This window comes from Myotis lucifugus, unplaced genomic scaffold (assembly GCF_000147115.1).
Source record: "Myotis lucifugus unplaced genomic scaffold, Myoluc2.0 scaffold_90, whole genome shotgun sequence".
NCBI lineage: Eukaryota > Metazoa > Chordata > Mammalia > Chiroptera > Vespertilionidae > Myotis > Myotis lucifugus.
The window spans coordinates 181,913-208,714 of record NW_005871138.1 but is presented as its reverse complement, the minus strand read 5'-3'; the positions used below and the strand labels follow the sequence as shown (position 1 = coordinate 208,714).

The 26,802-nt window shown below is 47.6% G+C and overlaps 1 protein-coding gene and 1 non-coding gene across 2 annotated transcripts in view; one reads left to right on the top strand and one right to left on the bottom strand.

Moving 5' to 3' along the window:
• Positions 1–103: 103 nt before the first annotated feature.
• The window catches only part of PODXL2 (podocalyxin like 2), a 27,306-nt gene continuing 607 nt past the window's right edge, over positions 104–26,802 (bottom strand). Inside the window, exons 2-8 of the mRNA XM_023756138.1 lie at positions 22,772–23,050; positions 10,604–11,388; positions 9,776–9,850; positions 3,914–4,070; positions 3,240–3,301; positions 1,221–1,400; positions 104–542 (exon numbers count right to left, since the gene is read on the bottom strand). Coding sequence (XP_023611906.1) covers positions 330–542; positions 1,221–1,400; positions 3,240–3,301; positions 3,914–4,070; positions 9,776–9,850; positions 10,604–11,388; positions 22,772–22,919 — 1,620 coding nt within the window. The 5' untranslated portion in view covers positions 22,920–23,050 and the 3' untranslated portion in view covers positions 104–329. The remainder of the gene's footprint in view (positions 543–1,220; positions 1,401–3,239; positions 3,302–3,913; positions 4,071–9,775; positions 9,851–10,603; positions 11,389–22,771; positions 23,051–26,802) is intronic.
• Positions 18,487–18,593, top strand: LOC111826592. Its single transcript, XR_002829952.1, has one exon. It is a non-coding gene; the product is annotated as a U6 spliceosomal RNA (small nuclear RNA).

The window sequence follows — 26,802 nt, the reverse complement described above, 5'->3', positions numbered from 1 at the left end:
CGTTCTCCCCGCCCCTCCTCCCGCTCGCCCCGCCCCTCCCTCCCGTTCGCCCCGCCCCACCAGCGCCCGCCTCGCAGCAAAAATCAAGTCAGGCAGGCGGACGGGTTGGGCCCGGCGTGAGCTCCGGGAAGTTTTAATGGGGGTCCCGGGACCCGCCCCTCGGGACGTGGGTTGGGGTGGGGAAGGCTGTGCCATTATCGTTTCGGGTGGGGAGCGGGAGGAGCCGGCACCGGGAACCGGGCTGCGGAGGGTGCCGAGGCCGGGGAAGGAGGGGCGTGACTGCGCCCTGGGTCCGCCTTGCTTGTCCCGGCCCTGCGCCGGCGCCCGCCTCACAGGTGCGTGTCCTCCTCAAACACGTCCGAGTCCTCGGGGTCCCGCTTGCCCCCCATGAGCGCGCTCCAGCCCCCCGGGCCGTTGACGGCCCCGCCGCCGTTCAGGCTGGGCTGCTTCTCCTGCATCTCCGACTGGCTGTCGCTGGCCACGTCCAGCGTGGGGTTGTCGTGGCAGCCGTTCTCTACGAAGCGCAGCTCCTCGCCGTGCGACTGCGGGCCGGGACCAGGCTGCTGGGCGAGGGCCTCGGCCCCGGCCCCGGCCCCGGCCCCAGCCCAACCCACCAGCTGCACAACGTGCCCCGTTGACCTGACCTGTGACCTTGAACAAGTCACTTCATTGCTCCTTCCCTAGTCTGTAAGACCCTACACAGGGAACCCCAGGGACCTCCCACAGATGCCACTGCCCTCCTGCTCTCTTCTGCTCTGTTCCCACAGCCCAAATCCTTTCTTAAAATAATTCTACTGATCCTTTGACTAACACCAGCTGATCCCTCCCAACAGCCTCCTGATAGACTCCAAGGGACTCCTGGGAAAGGGCGTCTTGCCCTGCCCTCTCCTTTGTGAGGAGTCTTTCCTGGACCCCTGTGCTCTGCTGACCCAGGGCTTCTAGGGAGACATCCAAATGAGCTCAGACCTACAGGGCCACTCTGCCCAGGAGGGGCTGGTGCCATGGAGGGCTCCTGCGGGTGGGGCTGGTGCCCTGCACAGAAGGTCCACTGAGATGCAGGCTCTGGACAAGTGGCCTCACCTGCAGTACCCCAACCCAGGCCATTACTGCCAGCCCACCTGAGATGACAGAGTCTGCAGATGACAGCCTGCGGGGCACTCCCATCTCCACCAGCACTGCCCCCAGCCCACGACCTCTGCCCCACCTGCCCCCACACTCACCACATGTTTGAGCTTGGGCAGCCGGCGCTGCCAGCAATTGTAGAGCAGGCCCAGCACGATGATGATCACGCAGATGGCACCGATGACCACCAGCACCACAAAGAGCGTCCCGTAGTCACTGCGCACCTGGCTGGCCCGGGCCTGGCAGCTGCTGGTTGTGGAGTAGTTCTGGATGCCAATCTGGGGGTGGGAGGGTCCAGGCTCCTCAGCTGAGGCCCTGGGTGCCATGGCTCCCACCCCCGTAGGGCTGGGGCTTAGGAACAGGGACAGGCTTTGAGAAGGACCTGGCACACTCCTGGCTCCTGAAGCTCCCTGAGGGGCCTGGATCAGTGTTCATGAGGGACTCTCTCTGCCCTATGTCCACCCTGTTCACCTGGGGGCAGCTCCAAGCCTCTCTACCCTACATTTCTATTGCATGCCCCCCCCCCCCGCCCCAAACCCCCAGGATGGTACTGCCTGACCCTGACCCTGTGGGAAAGAAGTCTGGCTCAAATTCCATCAGGTTGTGACCCTACCCCCATCCCCCGCCCCTGACTGAGGCTGCTCATGCTCATGCTGCCAGTCATGATCCAAACTAGACTGAGTCTCCACACCTGTCCCACCAGTTTAAAAAGGAAGAAAACAGACAAGGGCAGCTGTGATCCCCTTGCCACACATCCTCCACCACACAACACCATTGAATTAGGCCCCTGGGTATTCTGGTATTATCCTGGTCATTATGGGCCAGAGACAGTGCAGGGGATACTGGGGACAGCCCACAGGGGCCACCCCAGCCTCCCAGCTCCCTCCCCTTTCCCACTGGAGTGGTCACCATGGTATTTAGCTGCCCAACCCCACTCCCACACTGCAGGTTGTCTTAGGTGGGCCTGCTTTCTCTGGTCCAGAGGCTGCTGTGCCCTGACCTGGCCCAGCAGATGTTTTCTCCACAAATCAGCATCCAGGCAGAAAGGGAGCAAAGGTGAGGTGCCCTCCTCAAAAGATACGTGCTCTTTCCTGGCTCCCGATGCAGAGCTGGGAGCCCCCTTTTTGCCTTGCACTCCCCTTTCAAATGCCAGTTATTCAGCTCTCCTTTGGTTTCTGTGAATCGCCTATATATTTCCACTACCTTCCTCTATTGACTGAAGTTATTAAGGGTCCATATATCTTGCTAGAACTTGCTAAATTTGCCCACTAATATACTTCAAAGTGCCCGGCATGCCTTTGGCCATGTCAGTCAGCATGAAGTGTCCAGTAAAGCCAGAACACCCAGGGACTGGGAGAAGAGTCAGGAGAGTCTATAAAAAAGATCAAGGGCAGCCTGTTCCCCACCAGTTCTCGGGGTTCACAAACCAAGACTTTCACAACCAGAACAGCCCTTAGTATAGACACTGCATTGTGGTGGCCCCCAGCTGGCCAAGCACTGCAGACTCTCATGGTCTCTGAAGAAATGCCCAGGCCTCTTGTGCTTTCTCCTGTGGTTCTAGACCAGGGGTGGGCAAACTTTTTGACTCGAGGGCCACAATGGGTTCTTAAACTGGACCGGAGGGCCGGAACAAAAGCATGGATGGAGTGTTTGTGTGAACTAATATAAATTCAAAGTAAACATCATTACATAAAAGGGTACGGTCTTTTTTTTTTTTTTAGTTTTATTCATTTCAAACGGGCCGGATCCAGCCCTCGGGCCGTAGTTTGCCCACAGCTGTTCTAGAGCCACAGCACGTGCTCCCACCCACCAGGCTTCTGAACAGTCCCTTGGCCAGACATATTCGTAGTGTTTCTCCCACTATCTACCCAGAAAACTCCCAGCTGGCAGTCCCTGGCTGTCCCATGCACAGTGCAGTTGATAGCTAAGTGCTCACATACTCTGTCTCTCCCATGGGGACTGTGTCTTAGGAGACCTGAAAGGAAGAACTACAGAGTAAGAGTTTGTGTTTTGCTCCTTGCACCACATGGTGCAGGCCACCTTCCTGCCCTCAGGGATGGTAGCCCGGCTGCCAGAGCTTTAAGGAACAGGACGGGAACTCGTCCCTGCCCTCTTACCTCCACCAGACTCCTGCGGATATCACCCAGCATAGAAAGGACATCTTGAGTGGGCATCACCCCTGGGGGGAGACAGCATCATCAGTCCAGCCTTGGCCACTGAGGCGCTCCCCCTTTGGACTCCTGGTCCCCTCGGACAGCCTCTGGCCTGAGTTTCTAGAGCCTCACTCCCTGGCTCCCTGGTATATACACAACCACTCTCTCCTCTGCTTGCTGCCCACTGATTGACTCATTAAGAAGATTCAGTGAGTGCCTACTGAGTGACAGGTGTGATACCAGGCGGTCACTTCCACAGCTCCTTAAGTCTGCATTCTGAACACATTCCTTCTCAGCCCACCACAAAGCATACAGTGCCACTGTCTGGCACCTGCACTGAAACCACACTCTTCCCCCTCCTATTCCCAGTGCCCACCTTCCTCCTCCTCCTGCCTTCAAGCTTGTTGTTGGTACTCCTGGATCCTAAACTAGGAGGCTCAAGCAGCACCTCATCCTATCCTAAAAGCCCACCCCACATCCAAAAGCCCTGGCTGCACTTTCTCACAGCTCTGCGGGAGAGCTCCCGTGGCCTTGGGAAACCTCTGCTGGTTTGGCCTGCCTCCCACTGCCTTCTTGGACCCTCTCCCCAAACATACCAACGCCACCCCCCTCTTGTGGGTGCCCCTCCCCCCGCTCACCCTGCTCGCCCACCAAGGTCATTAGAAGGTGCTGCTCCTTCTCACTGGGCTTGCTCAGGGAGATGTGCCAGTCCCCGTGGTGGCCGCTACCGTGCCGGGGTAGCACCTCCTCCACCAGAGCCAGGAACTGCAGTCCCCAGTGCTGCCGAAACACCTCCTACGGGGGCAGAAAGAGAGCCTGTGCTCAGTGAGAGAGACAGCTCTAAATACCCCTGCCTGGAGGCCCAGCCCCACCCCCCCAACCTCCGCCCATCAGCCAAACCCTGGGAAAGGCCATCTGGCTCTTTCAGACGGGGCTGGTCTGGACCACTGGAAAGGCTGTGAGCTTTGCCATCTAGAGGACTGTGGGTTTGTTGCCTACAGGCATCCAGGTGCTCTTTCCCACCTTGGCTTTGCACCATGAGGAGGGTGTGGGGCCTATCCAGGGATACTCGCAGTTGAGCTGGGGGTACAGATAGGCTCACATATGATGACAAGTCCAGGAAGTGAGTGTGTAACACGCGAAGGAGTATGGAAGACTGCTCATGGTGCGTCCGTGTTCAAGTGTATAGTGTAAGGAATGAATATTTTGGGGTGCAGGGATAATAGAAACAACAACAAGATATTTTCAACCATACAGCCCCCAAAGATCAGGAGGTGAGGTGGGAAGCAGTCTAACTGTGCTCATCTCTCTTCTGTCATTGTAGAGATACAGCATAAAGTTGGGGAATCAAGAAAGATGTCTGAGTACTCTAATGCTGGTGGTGGTGGCCAGAAGAACTAAGCAGAGATGGTTAAAATGGTAATCCCCCACCCAAAAAGAAGCAGGGCTGGGAGCAAGAGGAGGGATGTAAGGAGACTTCTTTCTCATCTGACACTCTCTTGTACTGTTCAGATTGTCTTGGGGGGGGATATATATATATATATTCCTGGTACTGAGCAGGAATTCAGTGAGTGGCAGGAGCTCAGGCTGGGGCTGGAGACCAGGACCCTGCCTCTGGCTCCCAGCCTGCCATTGTCCCTGCCTAGCCCCATGTGGGATGAGACCCTCCTTTGGCCCTGTGACTGCTACCCACTCCCTGCATCCCTAAGCCCTAGCTCCTCTACAGCAGCCTTCTCCCTCCTGTACCTGGGAAGTCAACTATCCCCTACTTCTGGAGTCCAAAATTCCCTGCCAGAGACACCCCTGTCAGCTGCTCAGCTCTCTCTTGAGTGCCCTTCTGTGAAGCTGCAAGCCAGGGCTGCCGTAAGGCACAGGCATCTCCCCAGGCCACCCCTCTGGGACCGCTGACACTCCTAGTCTCCTTTCTGTTAGAGCCCAAACTAATGAGCCTTCCCTGGACGTCATGTCAACCTGAAGGCCACTAGGATGGCAAGTGCCAGGTTCAGGCTCAAGCTTTGGCACTCACTGGCCTAACAGAAATCCAACTCAGTTTTGAATCTGGAAGAAGATTGGTACCTGGAGATAGCCATATGCAGCTAGAAAGTCCCAGTTCCTGAAATGGTTCTTACCATCTTCGTGTGTGTGTGTGTGTGTGTGTGTGTGTGTGTAGGGAAGGGGTGCAAGCTCACACCTGCCTGAGCAGGTACACAGAATGCACTGTGTCCAAGCAGCCCCACTGCTTGCAAATAAACCCCACCCGCCTGTCACAGGTAGTGCCTCCCCCATGCAGTAGCCCTGTGCTTCACCACGTGTGCATGCCCCACATTTCCTCGGGCCCAGCTGTCTGCCTGGCTTGATCATCATCGTAAGCCTAGGCTGTTAGGACCAAAGCCCACATTTTCAGATGGGGAAACTGAAGCTCAGAGAGATGCAGTATTTTGCTAAAGGTCATGGAACTGACAAATGGCAGAACCAGGATTTGAACCCAGATGATTTAGATTCCAAAGCCAGGGTTTTTCTCCCAGGCTACCGACACTTAGTTCCTACTTATAAAATCAATGGTATGATTCTATATACAGTCATCAGACTCTCCCAGGAGTGATATTGTGAGTCTGTGGGCTCCAGCCAGGCATTCCATCAAGCTGTATACTTAAGATTTGTGTGCTTTTCTGGACGTATGTTGTAAGTCATTAGAACTTTTCTTAAGTGCAGTACACTCAGAGGTATAAACTGCCTTCTCTGCTAACTCCTGGGCAGATGACCCTCACAAATCACACAGTTTCTCCCACTGTAGGGGCTCCAGCTCCACTGGTATGGTTCTTATGACAAACAGGAAGGGACATCTCATTATTCATCAGAACATTTTGACTTTTGGCAAGATGACAGACGGAATTGATGAAGGCTCTGCTCTACCACCTTGCTACAAACATAGAAATACTGGACAAAATACAACAAAACAATGAAGATGTTCTAAAAGCATGCCCAACTTCAAGCTCAAAGGAGGCAAAAACAAACGGAACTTGAAGCCAGAAGAGTAAGCTGACACTAAAGCCACAGTAATTCTAGGACCCAGATAGTGGATCCAGCAGTTGGAGACCTGACTTTCAATGCTCACATGGAGACAGGAAATGTGTTCCTGGCCCCGGCAGGGTGGGGAACTAGAGCAGAGACCAGGACAGAGCCTCAAAGAGCAGCCCTTTCAGTAAAATGGGGACTCAAAAAATTTTCCACTCACCTGGAGGAGCTATAAGGGGTATGCCTGTGTCCATGGGTAGGAGAAATAATGTTACGTAAAATCACTTAAAAACCCAGGCTTGCACTTCACCTGGGAGCGGAGTCTCAACTTGTAGTCTTTTGTGGTATAGAAATCTAAGCCAAGAAATAAATTTAAAATTATTCTAAAACTATTAGAACTCCTGAAGGTTCCCTGAAATCACTCTGTAGAAGTTCTTTCACAGCCTGGGGTTTAAGATGAGATCACAATAAATTATGATCCTTATGAGGGAATAAGGTATAAATGCAACAAACAGGAGAACCGACAGGTCAAGATGTGATGTCACTAAATATAAAAGAGATAATAAAATAAGTATGTTTAAAATAATTACAGAAGTAAAGGAATAGAAACCATAATGAAAGAAGAGAGCCGAAACCGGTTTGGCTCAGAGGATAGAGCGTCGGCCTGCGGACTGAAAGGTCCCGGGTTCGATTCCGGTCAAGGGCATGTACCTGGGTTGCGGGCACATCCCCAGTAGGAGATGTGCAGGAGGCAGCTGATCGATGTTTCTAACTCTCTATCTCTCTCCCTTTCTCTCTGTAAAAAATCAATAAAATATATTTTTAAAAAAAAAGAAAGAAGAGAATTAAATTTAAAAAAGAAAGAAATTTGGAATCAAATAGAAATTCTAAAAATATAAAATAGTTATCTATATTAATGACTCAATGGGTAGGTCAAACAGAAGATTAGATACAACTGAGGAGAGCTACTAATTTGAAAGCTAGAGCTAGAAAATCACCCAGAATGCATCAGAGAGATTTTAAAGACATAGAAAACATAAAAGTGTATTAAAAGACATTGTAGCCCTGGCCAATTTGGCTCAGTGGACAGAGTGTCAGCCTGCAGACTGAAGGGTCCCGGGTTTGATTCCAGTGAAGGGCACATCCCTGGGTTGCAGGCTCGATCTCCAGTAGGGGGCGTGCAGGAGGCAGCCAGACAATCAATGATTCTCTTTCATCACTGATGTTTCTATCTCTCCCTCTCCCTTCTTTTCTGAAATTAAAAAAAAATTATTAAAAAAATAATAAAAGACAAGGTAGATGGGAAAATAGGCCCTAAACAGAAATGGGAATTTGGCAATATCTAACAAACTGCATATGGAATCTCATTTCTAAGAATTTACTCTGAATATACATTCCAACCACACAAAAAATACACACACACACACACACACACACACACACATTATTCACTGCAACATTGGAAGTAATTGCAGAATATTGCCTATACAAAGGAAATTTGATGAATAAACCGTGGTATACAAACATAATGGAGTTATTATTCAGTTGTAAAAAATGATTAAGAATGGTCTCTATAAACAATAAGTGCTGGCGAGGATGTGGAGAAAAAGCAACCCTAGTCCACTGCTGGTGGAAATGCAGACTGGAGCAGCCACTATGGAAAACAAGTGTGGAGTCTCCTCAAAAAATTAAAAATGGAACTGCCATTTGACCCAGTGATCCCACTTAGGATATATTCCTAAGAATCCCAAAACACCAATCAGGAAGAACATATGCACCCCTATGTTCATAGCAATGCTATTTACAATAGCTAAGATCTGGAAACAGCCCAAGTGCCTATCATTAGATGAATGGATAAAAAAAGATGTGGTACATTTACACAATGAAATACTAAGCAGCTGTAAAAAAGAAGGATCTACTACTCTTTGAGACAGCATGGAGGAGCCTAGAGATGATTTTGCTAAGTGAAATAAACCAGACAGAGAAATACAAATATCACATGATCTCACTTATATGTGGAATCTAATGAACACAATAAAATAGGACCAGAGGCTTGAAATCATGGAACAGACTGGCGAATCTCAGAGGGAAGGGAGAAGGAGAAGCTGGAAGAGTTTAATCAAAGAACTTATATGCATATCCATTGCCCATGGACACAGATAGTGGGGCAGGAACCAGGAAGTGGGGGGCAAGGGGGAAACATCTGTAATACTCTCAATAATAAAGACTTTGCCCTAGCTGGTTTGGCTCAGTGGATAGAGCCTCAGCCTGTGGGCAGAAAGGTCCCGAGTTCGATTCCAGTGAAGGGCACATGCCCAGGTTGTGGGCTCAATCCCCAGTAGGGGGCATGCAGAAGGCAACTGATCAATGATTCTCATCATTGATATTTCTATCTCTCTCTCCCTCTCCCTTCCTCTCTGAAATCAATAAAAATATAATTTAAAAAAAATAAATATTTTTTAAAAAGAATGATCTCTATAATGGTCATAAAGTCGTTTCCAGACTATATTGTTAAAGGGGAAAAAATGCAAGAGTATTGCTAAGGACTAGCGGTGTCACCCTCAAATTCATATGTTGAAGTCCTAACTTCCAGTATGTCCTAATGTGGCTGTATTTGGAGACAGGTCCTTTAAAGAGGTAACTAAGTTAAAATGAGGTCATTAGGGAGGGCCCTAATCCAATGACTGGTGTTCTTACAAGAGGAGAAGATGAGGACACAGATATGAACAGGGGGAGCACCATGTGAGGACACTGGGAGAAGACAGTCATCTACAAGCCAAGGAGAGAGGGCGCAGGAGACACCAGGCACAACTATGAAAGGGGGCTCACATTGTAAACAACGGAGTAAAATATACACATGCACATATGTTTCTAATACTGAGACGCCCAGCCTTCTCCCCACCCTGGTTCCCAGAACACTGGCAACCAGCCCCTTATACTCCCAGTAGAAAAGAAGTCCCCTTTTCAAAGGATCTAATCACCTAGGAGGAAGGAGCTAACGATGTTGGGATTAGAAATTTTCAAAAGAAATGACCCGGTCAGACCACCCTCCTGAGAAGCCATAGTTAAGAAACTCCACCGCCCAAAGCTTCCAGCCAGCTTCCTGGTGGCAAACACCGCCAGACATTTGAAGAGAGTATGCATGTGGAAAACTGAGACTGAAACAAAGAAATCAGGAAAGCAACCGATACAGGAAGAAAAGATGTTAAAAAATGATTTCCATATCCTCAGAGAGATAAGATACTGCATGCATGAGCAAAACTATTCCTTTAAATTAAAATTGGAGGGGGCAAGAACAAAAGAGCCCTTAGAAATTTGAAAACATGAAAGCACTGTTTTCTTGGATGTTGGTTCATCCCCTGGGTGAAGCTAGCCCCCCTCTGACTTAAGAGCTAAGCCTTCTACCCCATCCACTGCCCATTCCCCAGTGCCTGCCCACTGACTCCAATCTCAGCCTGCGGTCCTCAGCCTAGCTCAGCACTCACACAGTCTATGTTCTCTGTCATGTTCAGAATGATGTAATTTTTCCCAGCCAGATTGCTCCAGTCTTTGCAGACCACCTGTACAATGAAACAGAAAGAAGAGTAACAGTTACAAAGGTATAAGGAAAGGCATCCAGAGAGGGCCTAGGTAGAAACTCTGAGAAGCTGGGAGGCGAAGGCCAGGTATAGGCCTGTGATAGCTAGGTGGGAACTGACAGCCTGTGCAAGGTGACATGCCCAGGATCCAACCCACGTTCACAAACCCATATGTCTTCAGGGAGCAAGTGAGAGGAGGAGGCCAGGAGTGACACAAAGGAAGAGGAATCTGTGCCCAAGGGGCCAGCCTACAGAGAGCTTGCCCCAGCTAGGAACAAACTTTGTTTTTAATGCTCTGTAGGCCAGATGCATAGGCTAAAAACTCAGGACCCCCTTCCTTTCCTTCTGGTGTTGGAGGGTGTGCGCGCAGGGCAGGGATGATGAGGGGAGGAGCAGAGGGTGACTGTGCATGTGATGGTGGGTATGGAAACGGCTGGAGAGAATGCAGGTCAAGCACAAACTCTCGCCACTGTCATAAGCAGTGTGGAAGCCAAGAGTAGCAGCAGCAGCACCTGAACAAATAAAAACCAGGCCAAGGCAGCAGACTCTTCCAAAGCTTCCACTTGGCAGGTTAAGTGTGGTGCGGACACCCAATGTTGAGCCATGAGGTGTGCACCCCCAGCAGTTCTGCTGAGACTCTGCCTGGTGTCAAGGCCCTCCATGCTCAGCCTGGCAGACCTCCCACCGCAGTGCAGCCCCAGAGTAGCCAGTGGCCTGCATGTGCCTCCACGTTACCTGCGTGGAATCCCAGGGGATTCTGGATTGAGCTTCGGCAGCCTGCCTTTCCTGGGGCTGCTGGCTGAGGTCTTCTTGTCCCAAGGTAGCAGAGGACGGTGTCAGTTCCATGTCTTGGGAGGCCAGGGGGACAGTGGCTGAGGCTCCAGGGTAAAGGGGGTCTTCATCTGGGGTCTCAGCCCCACTTGGGGCTTCTGCTTGAGGGAATGAGGCCAAGGACAGCACCTCCCCTTGCTTGCCAGCCAACACAGTTATTCCCATGGTAGCCTCCTCAGTTGCCTCCTGCGGAGCCTCAAAATCTACCTCACGCCCTGCAGCTGGCAGCGTTGTGTCCCCTGCCTCCTGGTTGGTGAAGTCCTGACCCCCTAGGGTCACTGTACTTGGGGTGACTGAGGGTGGTGACAGGCTTGGCTCCATGCTGCTCCCTACCTCCACACCTGAGGAGGCCTGGTCCCCAGAATCTTCATGCTTGTGTTTGGGGGCCAGGGGAGTCTGGCTGCTGCTGGTGGGAGAAAAGTCGTGGACCTGAGTTTGGGCTTCTTCTTGGGCTCTGTTCACAGGCAGCAGTTCTTCCTTCTCCTCCTCCTCTTCTTCTTTCTCTATATCCTCCTTCTCCTCCTCTTTCTCCTCGTCCTCCTCCTCTTCCTCCTCTCCAGGAGCCATATGCCAAGGTGGCTCTACCAGGTTCATCTTAGGCAAGGGAGGGGGGAGGCTCGACGCCTCTTGGCCCTGGCTGCTGTCTTCTATAGGACCTGCCTTCTCAGTCAAGTCTGGGAAACCATAATCTAAGGACAGAGATGGAAAATTCATTCACTGGTTTTATTATTCATTGATTTGTTCAGTATTTGCTGAGCAGATGATATAAAAGAACCATGAGACCCTCGGGAGGACAGTGGGAGGTCGCACTATTGATTATATCAGAAAAGACTGGGAAATATAGCTGGGTAAGGGGAAGGGGCAGACTGCAGGGGAAACAGAGGCCAGGCTGGCCCTCATTTCCTTCGTGATAATAAAAATGACATAAATCTGACAAATTCCATGAATATAGAAATGTATAAAGTAGAAAGTTTATATGATTACACCCCTCAGAGATATAGCCCTTATTAACAGTTTGATGGATATCTTCTCTATTGTTTTTATAATTTGTTTGTTTTTCCTCATCTGGGGATTTCACCAAGAACACCCCATTAGAAAAGGTTCCCTGTATGAGGTGTAAGGACCCTGTGATCACAGGAATAGATGAGACCCACAGATTATGACCATTGTTCCTAAACTGTGCTCTTATTCTATAACCCAGGCCTTGACTAGGAGATGAAAAAGATGCAAGGAGAGCTAGTGAGAGGCCAAGGGCCTCTACATTTTCTGTAAGCCCTGGGGAAAATCCAGTCAGGGCACAAACCTAGGTTGAAGGTTATTCCCAGTGGGACACATATGGAAGGACACTGATTGATGTTTCTCTCTCACATTAATATTTCTCTCTCTAAAAATCAAAGAACATGTCTTCAGGTGAGTATTGAAAAAATATATACACTGAAGTATTTATGGGTCTGCAACTTACTGTCAAATTGTTTAGAAAAATTCTATGTCTATATGTCTACATATACATATACAGAATAAAGCAATGTTAACAACAGGGGAACCTAAGTGAAAGGTATATAGGAATTATTCTTGTAAGTTTTCTGTAAATTTGAAAATTTTAGAAGAGGGAGAGGGGAGAAAGAGGAAGGGAAGGAAGGAAGAAGGGAGAGATAGAGACAGAGACAGAGACAGAGACAGAGATAGAGATAGAGATAGAGATAGAGATAGAGACAGAGATAGAGATATATATCATTTTAACTGGCTAGTGAATGTGCTGGAACCACCAGAAGAGAAGAGAGCAGGTCATCCTGGACTAAGAGCTCAGAACACTCCAGGAGAAAGGAACACAGTTGCCATGACAGAGAACAAGCCTGGTGGACAGGGAAGAATGCTTGTCCCACTCAGGTGTCCAAGGCAGGGAGACCAGGCTTCCAGGGACTTGCAACACTGAGTAAGGAGCAGAAGCCTTAGCTGTCATTTTGGAGGGGAATAAAGGAGTAAATTGGCAATTGAAGAAGAGAAAAAAAGAAGTGAGGTGGATGAGGAAAAGGAGAGAGCCAGAGATACGGTGAGAAAAGAAGGGGAGAGGAGAGGAGGGCAGCAACAGGGGTGAGGAGGAGGGAGGGGGGAATGGGTCTCCTCTCCAGGTAAGGTGGGCCACTCCCAGTCCTCTAGTCTCCTCGTGCAGTGATGGGCTGTGAACTTCCTTCCTCCGGTGACACGCCAGCGCTGTGAAGATGCAGTCCTTCTGGTGGCCATCATTGGGAACTACATCTTCTGTAAGTCCTGGGGGATATCAGGCTCCCCATCCCAGATACAGGGTATCCGATAGGGGCCCTACAAGATCCAAGGGCCCATTGCCCTCCTCTTACAGATGAGGAAACAAGAGCTTGGAGAGTAGAGGATACTTTCTCTAAGCTTTGAAGCTAAATTTGGCACATCGTAAAGCTGTAAAACTCAGGCTCATATGTAGTCAAAGCCAGTCTTTCAAGACACCTCCTGGTCAGGCCAGCCCTAAGACTTGTCTTCAGACGCTGAGAAGAGCAAATTGACAGCAGTAACATTACCTCTCCCAGTTCATCTGCCCCTCTGGTCACAGCCAATCTCTTTAAAGCTGTGCTTGAATCACCAGATTGGGTGAAATATGAGAGCCAAGGTCAAGCTTCAGAGTTCTGCAGGCAGGGATTGGAATTCTGGTTGACTGGCCTCTAGGCTCTGCACACCCAGCCTCTGCGACAGGCGGCTAAGATGAAATGACATAATGAATGCAAAAACACCTGTCCCATGGAAGGTACTTTTTTCTCCCCAAGGCAATCTCTGAAAGTCTCACTCTATGTCTTGCACTCCTCTAAGCTTTCCACACAATCCAGCTCCCAGTAGATAGTGTCTGTGGTCAACCTGTTATTATAATGGGACTACGAGGGTCCTAAGGGTCTAACACTAGGAGGGATCTAGGAGGCTATCTGATTGCCTCAGCCCTCTGGCAGGTGCCCAGGAAGTCTAGAAAAGGTGGGTTCACAATCCTCTTCAAGAACACATCTTGGCCTCCTTAGAGAGGAACTGCTGTTGTTGCCTTTTTTTCTTGTTGGGAGCCATTATAAATCACACATACATCTCCAGTTTACAGCATAATAGGTTTATGGCTCCTCCAAGCCAACTCCCCGTTTGGCCTGGAGTTAAAAGATAACATACCCTCACCCTAAGCACAAACCTGCTACATCTCCGCTGATAAGCGCATAGCTGTGACATTCCAGAGCCTTTGTTACATCCTTAATGATAGGTTACAGCCCATGGACCCCCTTTACTCACTCCCCTCCTCTAGAAACTACATAAATACCCCCGCTGTAAAAATAAAACTGAGGCTTGATCAGAACTTTGTCTTGCCTCCACTTCTTTGCGTCTCCTATCCTCTCATTCCTTTGCAGGATTTGGTGCGGTGTACCCACGATGCGTGCCCTGCAGGTCGGGGCATAACTGGCGCCCAACGTGGGGTCCGCCACCATCCGATATGTGGATCGGTGCCTGTGGGGGCCAACAGACAGGTTTACCGATGGTGCCATGACAGGAGGCCTGGGCATATTTAGAATGTCCCCGACTCTGGGAATAGTCATACTCGCCTCCAAAAGAGCCGGAATAAGTCCTTTCTAGGATGGCAGTAAGTAATGTCTTTCCATCCGAGGTAGAACACTGTTGGACAGTGGAGTAGCAAGTGGAGTGCATTTGTGTAGTCATTTGGCAATCAGAGGGGCATGGGCCAGGTTTGCCATCACTGGTGGGGATGATTTTAGGTTTATTTATACATTTTCTCTCACCCTAATTTCCTTAAACCTTAAGCCCATTTCTGTTTTATCTACTAAGTGAGGATCACCTGGGAAGTATCTCCCTCAGGAAAAACACACACATACATATGTCTTAGTTGCCCTAATTTAGCCTTCTTTCCCTGGGGCTAAACAACCATCAATAATTATTCCTTATTTGCAACCCTTCCTATTAATATTTTGCTTCTCTTGTGAAAACTCTGGATTCGCCACCGTTTTAACAGTCGTTATACAAAATCAACAGAGTAGTTACACAACTAATATATGCTGAATGAATTGTTGAAACTAAATAAGATCCGCTAACTAGAGCAGTGGTTCTCAACCTTCTGGCCCTTTAAATATAGTTCTTCATGTTGTGACCCGACCATAAAATTATTTTCGTTGCCACTTCATAACTGCAATGTTGCTGCTGTTATGAATCGTAATGTAAATATCGGATATGCAGGATGGTCTTAGGCGACCCCTGTGAAAGGGTCGTTTGACCGCCAAAGGGGTCGCGACCCACAGGTTGAGAACCGCTGAACTAGAGACTAACTGATGCACAATGTAAAATAAGGTTCTTAACATCATTCATCACAGCACGTAAGCCACATTCTCCCCAGCGATGTGATCGGTGGCTCAGAGGCCTCTAGGGGTCACTATGATGAAGCTCCAGGTCTCTTGACAACTTGGATTCTTTTCTTTTTCCCTTTGAATCTCACTATGGTACTGGCTTTTGTTCTCTAAATCGATCATGTTGCATTTTCTCTCTCTTATATTTATTTCATCAGGTTTTTTGTTTGTTTGTTTGTTTCGTTTTTTTAGTCCAGGACAAGCTTTCATTTATTTTAGAGAGAGAGGGAGGGAGAAGCACCCTTGCCTCCTGGACACACCGAACGCACTGTGTGCACCTCCACCGGGATCAAACCTGAAACCCAGGCAAGTGCTCTGACCAGGAATGGAACCTACAACCTCTCTGTCCACAGGAAAACTCCCAACCAACGAAGCCACACTGGCCAGGGCTCATCACAGTTTCGAGGTCTTGTTCCCCAGTTTATCAAGGCCACACTGGACTTTATTTCTTCCATCCAAGAAAGCCATGTTTCATGGATGACCTTTTGTATCTGCTTAAATATTAATGAACTGATTCCTCTGTTTAAGACATGGAATTAAAACAGGCATCAGGGCCAGTGGCCTTGAAAATCACTTTAAATATCCCTTTAGATTAATGTTGAATCACTGAAAATTGTCCCCTGAGTGCAACACTCAAGCTAGTTAACTGAACGCTAATATAAAAATACTCACAAAACTCGTAATAGATTTGTATAAAACAAAGATACAAAGGAAGACGCTTTCAGTATAATTAAAAACTACGTCAACTGCAGTAGTCATGAAAGAAGCGTAAACTAAACAAGATGATAAATTTTTTTGGCCTACCAACATATATATATAATGGCCATTATTGAATCAGTGCTGACTTGAACAGAAATCAGTCTACATTTTTGGAGGGGGGTGGCAATATGAATGAAAAGTTTTAAAAACACACATTCTGAACCCACAATTTCACTTCTAGAAGTGCACCCTAAGGCAGTGGTCAGCAAACTGCGGCTCGGCAAACTGTGGCTCAAGAGCCACATGCGGCTCTTTGGCCCCTTGAGTGTGGCTCTTCCACAAAATACCGACTTCTGCACAAGGGCCACGAAGTTTCAATTGCACTGTACACGCGTGCCCGCACGTGGTATTTTGTGGAAGAGCCACACTCAAGGGGCCGAAGAGCCTCATATGGCTCGCGAGCTGCAGTTTGCCGACCACGGTCCTAAGGAAACAATTAAGGATGTTCATAACAATTTGGTTTTAAGACTTCCCGTAAAAAAAAAAAAAAAAAAAGAATTTCCATCATGGCACAGTTCACACAACAAAGACTGGAGCCAACCAGTCTCACACAGCAGGGGGTAGACTGAGAACTGGAAGCCCATCACTCTTGCGATCAGCCTTACAGATGAGGTTGGAAAGCTGGGTTCGCTGGCTTGGAAAGATGCTGGTAACTGAAACAGCAAGATCTGTACACTATAATAACAATTTTTTGTAAAAGTATATTTTATGTATTTCCCATATGGGAAAAATTCAGAAAGATATACATGTTTACATTTGTTAATTCTGAGTGATGGGATTATAGGTGGCTTTTATTTTCTCCTTTTAAGTTGTTTGCCTTTTCTAACTTTCATATAATGATACTCATTACTAGCATAAAACAAAAATTCAGATTTATTTTTATTTTTTATTTTTTTTGCTGCCTAGGTGAAGTGCTTCTGTCAGCTGGTCCTCCTCTTAGTAAACATGCTTGATGTATGGGCAGTGACTCAGAAGGCTAAATCATTCTATAGCAGACATAATCTCAACAAGGATTCACTGTATAGAATGAATGTCTAGGTCCCATCAGACAGCTGCTTTGATGATCTGCTTTCTATAAAATTAATTACAGGCAACAGTAATTAAAGTAGCCTCATGAATGATTTCATATAGAGAAGGAATAGCAGATCTTGAAGTAGAAATCTCAGATTTGAGATTCAGCTCTGCCACTTATTACCTGTGTAATTTAGTGCCACTTTTACACTCTCTAAGCCAGTTTCCTTATCTATAAAACAGCGATACTAACCACGCCTGCTTTTACAAATTTCATCTGGTTGCAGTGAGGTAAAAAACGTATGTGAAAATACTTTATAAAATATAAATACTTTATGAATGTTCTTTCCTCAAATGCAATGTGGTTTATGCCCAACCATCATTTCACCCCGCCCCCCTTTTGGTTAATGGCACTCCAATTCTCCCCTCTTCTTAGTCCAGAAGTAGAGGGCCCCAAGACCCACTATGAGCCAGTGAGAGACCTCTGTCCCCATGGCCTTAGGACTGGTGGGAGATGGGCTCATGACTCCAACCAAACTAATGAGCTTCCCCTCTCTTATTTTTCCAAAAGTGATGGAAAGGCAAATTTTGCTTCTGCTGGGGCTGTTACATAAAAGAAGAATGAAATTGCAGGTATTAGGGGCTCTTGAAGCCACCACACAGGAACAGCCTGCCTAAGAATGAAGCCTGAAGGGGAAGCACGGTGGAGCAAGGCAGGCTCTGACTCAGGTTCAACCCCAGGACCCCACCTGCAGTTACTGAGCCAGGAAACACCTGTGTGCCTGTTTGAGTAGGCTTTCTAAAACTTGCCAAGCCCAAAGAGTTATCTCTTTTCTTGTAGAACACCAATCAGCTTGTTCACTGGGGAAATTAAAACTGCTTGCAGAGAATTTTATTAAGGAGTTTAGAAAATGAAAGAAGTGGAGGGTGACAATAGGGACACCTAAGTCTTGAGATAAATAAGTAACCTGGGGAAATATTCTTTTTTTGAAAATATATATTTTTATTTATTTTAGAGAGGAAGGGAGAGGGAGAGAGAGAGAGAAACAGCAGTGATGAGAATCACTGATTGGCTGCCTCTAGCACACCCACTACTGGTGATCGAGCCAGAAATCAGGGCATGTGTCCTGATGGTGAATCGAACTGAGACCTCCTGGTTCATGGGTTGATGCTCAACCACTGAGTGACACTGGCCAGGCAAAATATCCTTAATCATTAACAATTCTGCGTGAGTTAATTGATCTGGCTTTATGTTGGCTTGATGGTAAAGTGGCACATTTACATTACATATCTTTTTCCCTACTTTGTTGAGACTACTTTTTTCAATTGAAATGTCAGAGAATCATAATATTTTAAATCCACAAAAGACTTCAATCTATCATTCGCATGGTCTCACAGATAAAGAGACTGAAGCCAAGATTAGAAAAAGAACCCACTCATCATCAGTCAAGCAGAAACTCCACCAGCTGTTTTTGCCATTGGACCCCTGCCCCACCCCAGGATCACTGCTACAGAAGGGGAAGGAAGGCACCAGCTCTGGTTCTAGGCATAACGAACTAGAATGAGATGTACAATAATACAGGTAACAGTAAAATGTACTGGTACAGGCTCACCTTGGCAGCACATATACTAAAATTGGAAAGATACAGAGACGATTAGCATGGCCCCTGTGCAAAGATGACACACAAATTTGTGAAGCATTCTATATATATATTTTTCCAATTAAAAAAATGTACTGATTTCCTAACTAACACATCCCATCAATGTGCTCCTGTGGCAAGAACCCAGGTCCACAGGTACCACTGCTCAGGAAAAACTGATTCTAGACCAGGGGTGGGCAAACTTTTTGACTCGAGGGCCACAATGGGTTCTTAAACTGGACCGGAGGGCTGGAACAAAAGCATGGATGGAGTGTTTGTGTGAACTAATATAAATTCAAAGTAAACATCATTACATAAAAGGGTACGGTCTTTTTTTTTTTTTTTAGTTTTATTCATTTCAAACGGGCCGGATCCGGCCCGCAGGCCATAGTTTGCCCACGGCTGTTCTAGACTCAGCTCTGCTGTACACAAGTATGTGCCCTTGGGCAAAGCTCTCGCTGTGGGCAAGCAGACTAATCAAAAGATGAGCAGTGAGGGAGCCTGGACAAAACGCCTCTCCTCCTCCACCTGTTCTATACCTCTTGCCCATTGCCCTTGGAGGGCACTTGTGTCCCCACCTCACAGTTCTTCAGGTTTGTACAGCAGAGATAAGAAAACAGACCTATGCCCTGACCTGTTTGGCTCAGTGGATGGAGCGTTGGCCTGCGGACTGAAGGGTCCCAGGTTCAATTCCGGTCAAGGGCATGTACCTTGGCTGCGGGCACATCCCCAGTGGGGGGTGTGCAGGAGGCAGCTGATCGATGCTTCTCTCTCATAGATGTTTCTAACTCTCTATCCCTCTCCCTTCCTCTCTGTAAGAAGTCAATAAAAAATATTTTTAAAAAAAGAAAATAGACCTGTGTTGTGGAGCTGGTACGATGTGGACTTGGCATGAGCAGAATGCATGCAAAGTGCCCATTACATGGCTTGTGTTCAATGAATGACAGGCATTTTTATTATAATGACACCTAGGGAAGCCAATGGGGGGAGGGGGGTGGAGAGAGAGAGAGAGACAGAGAGACAGAGAGAGATGAAAGGGGGGGGAGCAAAGCAAGGAGGGGTGTGAAGCAAATCGGAGTTCATCAAAATCAGGGCCTTACGCTGTGATCCTGAGGAAGGTCTAAGTGCATAACTACTGCTTTCTCAACCAGCCGCTCTGAATGACTGCTCGTCTTAGACTGGTATCTCAATAGTTTGAACAAAAGAAAAAGCCCAAAGAAAGACCAAGTACATATAATTGTCTGGTACCAGGTAAAAGTGGAATTTCTTTTCAGTGATGAGAGGATAGACTTATCAATGAATACTGCTGCAGCAATAGGTTATATACATGGGAAAAATGAATGAGATCCCTATCTCATGCCACATGCAAAAATAAATTACAGTTAGAATATTAAAAAATCAGGCCCCCAAAATATATAAGAAATAAAGGTGCATATATTTCAGGGAGGGAAAGGCTTTTCTAAACATAAAGCAAAGAAAAACACATAAAAACATTTCAAAAGAAAGACTATTGCCTGGCAGGTGTGACTCAGTGGTTGAGTGTCGACCTATGCATCAAGAGGTCACTGGTTCGATTCCAGTCCCGACACATGTCTGGGTTGCAGTCTTGATCCCTGGTGAGGAGTGTGCAGGAGGCAGCTGATTGATATTTCTATCTCTCTCTCCCTCTCCATTCCTCTCTCTCTCAAAATCAATGAAAACATGTTTTTAAAAATTAAATGAAAAAAGAAAGATTATTTGAAGCTTATAAAAATTAAATGTAGATATATCAAAAATTACTATAATAAAGGTAATTGACAAACCAGAAAAATGTTTTCTATATATGTCAGAGAAATGATTAGTATCCTTTTTATATGGAAACTAGAGGCCTGGTGCACGAACTTGTGCACGGGTGGGGTCCCTCAGCCTGGCTGGCGATCAGGGCCAATGGGGGGTTGGGAGTCTGGCTGGCCACAGGAGGTTTGCCGGCCACGGCAGGTTGGCTGTGGGAGTGCACTGACCACCAGGGGGCAGTTTCTGCATTGAGTGTTTGCCCCCTGGTGGTCAGTGCGCATCATGGCAACCGGTCGACCGGTTGTTCGGTCGCTTAGGCTTTTATATATATATATAGAATGTGTACAGTGATAAACAAAGCCTCAGTAGAAAAAAATGAAAAAGTAATAATAATAATAGTTAATATTTACAGAAGACTTATAATATGCCAAGCACTGTAGTAAGCACTTTAAATGTATTATTGCATTTAAATCTTACAACCCTATGATATGAGTATTATCCCCATTTCCAGATGATAAAACAGACTTAGGTTGTTACTTCCCAAAAATCATATAGCTGTTCAATGGCAGTGCTGGAACTGTGGAATCTGCCTAACTCTAACACCTGTTCTCTTAATTACACTATGCTTCAAATTAAATAGGAAAACTATAAATGGACAGAATATGTATATATCATATATAGAGAATACATAGAATATGCATACCTATAATATATGTGTGTGTGAATATATACACATATAAGTTAGAATTTACTAGTAATCAAAGGCCATTATAATTTTGCCTATCAAATTGACAAAGATTTCTAAATGACAAAATTCAGTAGCGGGAAGGGTTCAAAAAACTGGCATTCATTATGTCTGGTGGGTATGCAAATTGGAACCATCTTTCTAGAAGGTGATTTGGAAATATTTAACAAAAGCTGTGGAAAGATTCATATCCTTTGTGTCAGACAGATCCAGTCTCCACCCTTTCTACCCTGCATTCACCCAGGAAGACTGACCCAGTGGATTACATCAACAGGCCATGCTTTGTTTCCTGACCTGACTCTTGGGCAGATGAGGAGAAAGGAGAATTATGGGCAGGAGATAGGAGGAGGGAAGTTGAGTACTTATTCTCCTGGTACCTTCCCTGTCTGGCCACCTTCCCCTACCACTGTCCGTCCCTTGAAGGTTCATTTCATCATTCCCTGCTTTTGTCCCTTTGGGTATAGGGCACTGATGGCTCTGTAGCCTTGGATTCCTCTGTGGTCACCTGTTCCCTACCTATACCTTTGTAAATTCACTGCTCTATAAATAAACCCTCCTTGCATTATCTTAGTTTGATTCTGTCTTAAGTTTCTGATTGGGATGCTGACTGACACACCTTTAGACCCAGAAATTTTGTTTTAGAAACTTATCTAAGCAAAGAATCAGAAAAGTACAAAACATATGAGGCTATTTATAGCAGCATAAAAACTAAAAACAACCTAAATATTCAACAATAGAGAACTGGTTTCATACATATGATGAGCCACATGATGAAATACTATGTAGTTATTAAGAATCAGGTTATAAAAGAATATTGATGCAGAAATTCATTTCTGAAATATTTTAAGTAAAGACATTATGTCCACTATGATTCCATTTTTGTACATAAAAGTGACTAGAAGGATGCACTCCAAACTATTAATAGTAATTATCTTTTAGTTGTGAGATCATATCAGGATTTTATATTTGTACTGTTTCTGTATTTTCATATTTTCTACAATTTTCATATATTGTTTTTGTAATTAGAGCTAAATTCTGTTACCCCCATGTGCATGCACTCATGCACACACACACAGATTTGACAGTCCGGCATTTAAAATGGGCTCCTGCTGGCCAGGACATGTGCACAGCTGCTGTAGCTAGAAGCATGGAAGCTCTGTTGCATCTGTAATCAGCCGTGGTACATGCATTCCTGCTGAGCCCAGGTCCCACATTTCTACTGGTCGTGCTCTGTAAGTCCAGAAACCAGCTCTGGTCCATGACTGAGGGCAAGATGATTAGAACACCTTGATGGGGCCAGAGAGACTTAAGGCAGGACATGGCATGTGTGGACTTCTGGGAACCTTCAACAGAGACAATACAGCACAGTACAGAAAAACAAACAATCCCAGGCCTTGGAAAGACCTCAGCTTGAATCATGACTTGAAAATCTGAACAGCTGCATGACCTTAAGCATGCTTTTAACTTTTCTAAGCTTCAGTTTTCTCATGTGTAAACTGGGGATAATATTATGAGCACAGAATACAGGCTCACTAAATAGCAGTGAATATTAAAGAGAAAAGGGCCTCCTGAGCCTGTAAGACGTTCAGAATCCCAGAGACTTGGCTCTGATGCACAGAGAAAGCTGGTGGAGAGAAAGGATATGATTTGAGCAAGGAAATGGTACTTTGGCATTTTGCCAAGAGTGGCTCCTACCCAGCTGCAATCAGTACACACTGTTAAGAAGAGCTACCTGCAGTGGGTCCCAGGTCCAGACTAGAGTCATTCAGCTCCTCCTCCTCTTCCCAGAAGTACTGTGGTGGCTGCAGAATGCGGGACTCTTCACTCTCTTCGCTGGGGAAGCCTGACCCAGGGGCTCCCAGGCCAGCTCCCAGTCCCATGGCCTCACTGGGCTCCTCTGAGTCCAGCGGCTCCAGGCCAGTGGGCAACAGGAGGTCCAGCAGGGAGGTGGAGGTGAGGCCCTCTGGGCCAGGTTCATCAGACCCGGCTGCATACGTGCCCAGGGACACCCCTGCACAAACACAAAAGCCCGATGGTTATAAGAGGCCAGAGAGGACAGGCTGCTGTGGGGTTAAGACATGTCTCCACAACAAAGAACCTGAAGTGGGGGGGGGCTTTGGGGGACAGTCCTAAGACCCAGGGACTGCGAGGGGATTCTGAGATGCCATTCTCATTAAAAATAATTTTTAAACATATTTACTGATTTCAGAGAGGAAGGGAGAGGGAGGGAGATAGAAACATCAATGGTGAGAATCATTGATCAACTGCCTCCTGCACACTCCTACTAGGGATTAAGGACGCAACCCGGGCATATGCCCTGACAGGTAATCAAACTGACCACCTGGTTCATAGATCGACGCTCAACCACTGAGCAACACTGGCTGGGCACTGCAACACTGGCTGGGCACTTCAGCTTTTTTTAAGATTCTTGGAATTTTTAAAAATATTTTTTAATTGATTTCAGAGAGGAAGGGAGAGGGAGAGAGATAGAAACATCAATGATGAGAGAGAATCATTGAGCTGCTGCCTCCTACATGTCCCCCACGGGGGGACTGAGTCCTGACCTCCTGGTTCATAGGTCGACCCTCAACCACTGAGCCATGCCAGCCGGGCAAGAATTCTTGGAATTTTACCTTTTACAAAATAACTGGAGGATCAAACACACCTTGCCTCTTCAAAATCCAAGGACTGTCTCTCTCAGAGCTGAACTGTGGTGTGGTGGCAGAGAAGCCACTGCCCCTAGGCCTTGGGCAGGCTCTCCAGCACAGCTTGGATCTTGAGAAAACTGTCTATCCTCTTGAGGAAAGTCTGACCAGCAGTCTGTTGATTTCCCACCTCTGGGGATAATATCCTTTTTAGTCAGTGAAGCTCTCTGTGCAGAGGACTATGGTCTGAGGAAGTCACTGGGTCTATTCCCTACCACTTCTATGACAGGTGATTCCTCCATTCTCTGAACCCACTCCTTTACCAGTCAAGCAGAGAAGCCACCATCTTTCTCTACTTCTTCTCCCTTCCCCATCCTTGTCTTCCTTTCCCAACAACCTGGCAGGAATTAACAGATATTTTGAAAACCTTACTGAAAGCTGTGTGTAAAAAAAAGAATCTAGTTTTTCATTCTTTCTCCAATAAACAGTTCCATGTTCTTGAAGTTATTTTTCCTTATAATTATTTTTTAATAGACCTTGATGTTTTCAACAGCTTTGGCAATGAGTAATTATTTAGGTAATTAAGAGAGGTTACTTACTTTCAAACTTGCCCATCCAAATAGTAGCTGAGACTTATCCATTCTATGTGTAAGTACTTTCGCACTCAACTAATTGGCCTTAATTGAGACCCCACCTGATTTAAAATTTCAGGATTACACTCTGTAATTTTTTTCTCTAACACCTATAATTTTCTGTTACTTCATCACTGCCAATAGAGGAAGGGAGAGAAAAAGAAGGGGCATGCCGTAGCGGTTCTCAACCTGTGGGTCGCGACCCCTGAAAATACATCCTGCATATCAGATATTTACATTACGATTCATAACAGTAGCAAAATTACAGTTATGAAGTAGCAACGAAAATAATTTTATGGTTGGGGGTCACCACAACATGAGGAACTCTATTAAAGGGTCTCGGCATTAGGAAGGTTGAGAACCACTGAGAGGATCAGCCTCAAATAATGAAAATCTGACCCACACACACTCTGAAAACAGGCAAATGAATGGGAAAAAAAACAACACAAGGCCTAGTAATCCCATGTCTTATCTCCCCTGCAATCTGCTCCTGATGCAGACATCCTTTTCTGATTTTCACCATCAGCTCCATCCTCTTAATCAGCAGCTCTGTAGTCCAGATCTCCCTGAGCCCTTGCCAGACACCAGTCCTGGAGCTGCCCGGCAGTATCTGTTACACAGCCCTCACACCCGTGAGTGTCAGCTACAGCAGCAACTGCCTAGCACTGTCACCCTGCCACATACACACTTATACTCATGTGTGTCTGTGTCAGAAAAACAACGCTACAGGGTTTTGTAGGGTTTCTACACAAAGGTGTGTAAGAAAGAGACATACTGTTAGACTCACACGTGTAACCCATACATGGAGATAATATGTGTGTCATGAGGAATGTGTATGGGAGGGAGGAGAAGGGGAAAGAATAGAAGGGAGAAAAGTTGCCCACAGTAATCCACGGCTAGCCATGTAAGGGTCCAGGGAGTTACAGTTGGGCATGGCCAGTTCTGCTGTGGCTGTCACAAAAAGAACTAGTGAACTAATCAATTTTAATTTATTTGTTGAACCTCACCTTCTTCAAAGAGGATTTAAGATTTGCAAGGATGGAGGTAAGTGTGTGTGTGTGTGTGTGTGTGTGTGTCTGAAACACTTGTGGACATTTTTTTCTGTGCACACCACTTAGGTCCTTACCCATCCCTACTGACCCCTGCTGCACCGGCCTTTCTGAGACATGCTCAGGATGGCCCCTCTCCCCTCCCAGGCGGTTTTCTTGGGATTCTGTCACTATGGCCCATGGTAACGGCACATCTCATTGCCACCAGCAAGCAAAGGCTGCTCCTCCCCTCAGGAAGAGACCCTTCACTAGTCTCTCCTCCACTCACACACATCACACAAGGTGCCCGCCTTGGTGGGTTAACTGTATGGGAAGTGCTTCCTAGCCAGTGTCCCATGCACGTCACACCCCTGTGTGTCCGTTGGAAATGGAGTCACTCCAGGCGACCTGATCCAGGAGCCCATATCCACATCCACATCCACGCACACACTCACCCCAGTGCTCTTCTCCACCAACACCAGGGACCCATCAGACCTTAATATATGCTCATGCCATCTCTCCCCCTCGCTCTGTCAGCCGCGTGGAGAGGCTGTTTAGAGGCTGTTTAGCCATGTCCTGATATGACCTACTCTTGCAGACAGCCCTTCTCCCTCCTCCTACCCCCCTTCTGTGTTGGTGGCCTGTCTCATAGGCTGTCACATACTTTGTGCCCCCCCTCCCCCAGCACACACCTAAACCCCAAGTCTGCCACTCAGCTGTTCTCAGAATGGCTCTTGCTCACAGGCACATCCATGGCACAGCTGCCCCCCACCCGACCCTTTCATCGCCCACGTACATCCCAGTGCCCTTGAGTAACTGAAGGGAACCATCTCAGAGGGGCTCTCACACCCCTGCTGCCCGCTGCGCGGAGCTATCCAGCACTGTCACTGTTACACGCAAGGACCTGCTGGGGCCGCCGCGCCTCTTCTTTGTCGGCTCGGAATAAAGTAAGTTGCCCAGCACAGCCTGGGAGCCGCATGCACGACGACACACCCTCCTCCGGCCCAGCACCGCCCGCACGTAAACACCCCCCACTGCCGCAGCAGCGGTCTGGGGAGGCGCTGCAGCCCCCTCGCGGCCGCAGACACTCCCACTCGCTCGCTGTCGCGGCCAGGGACTTCAAATGCTGTCTCCGTTCCCGGGAGGCTGTCTCAGCGGCGGCGGGCCGGTCATCCTCCTTCCCCGCCCGGGGGCCGGCCCCGAGCGCCCTCGTCCGGCGCGCAGGGAGCGTGCTCAGGCGCGCGACTCCCGGGCTCACTCGTTGATGTGCATGTGTGGGTGTGCGCTCGCGTGGACCACACACACGCAGGCACACGCGTCGCCCCACGCCCCACTCCGCGAGCGCGTGTGGCGAAGGACGGCGCCACAGCCCGCCAGACGCGCTGCCCGCCCGCGCGGGTCCTTTGTTGGCGGCCGGGAGCTGTCCAGCACGCGGCCTGCCGCCCGCCCGCCCGCCCC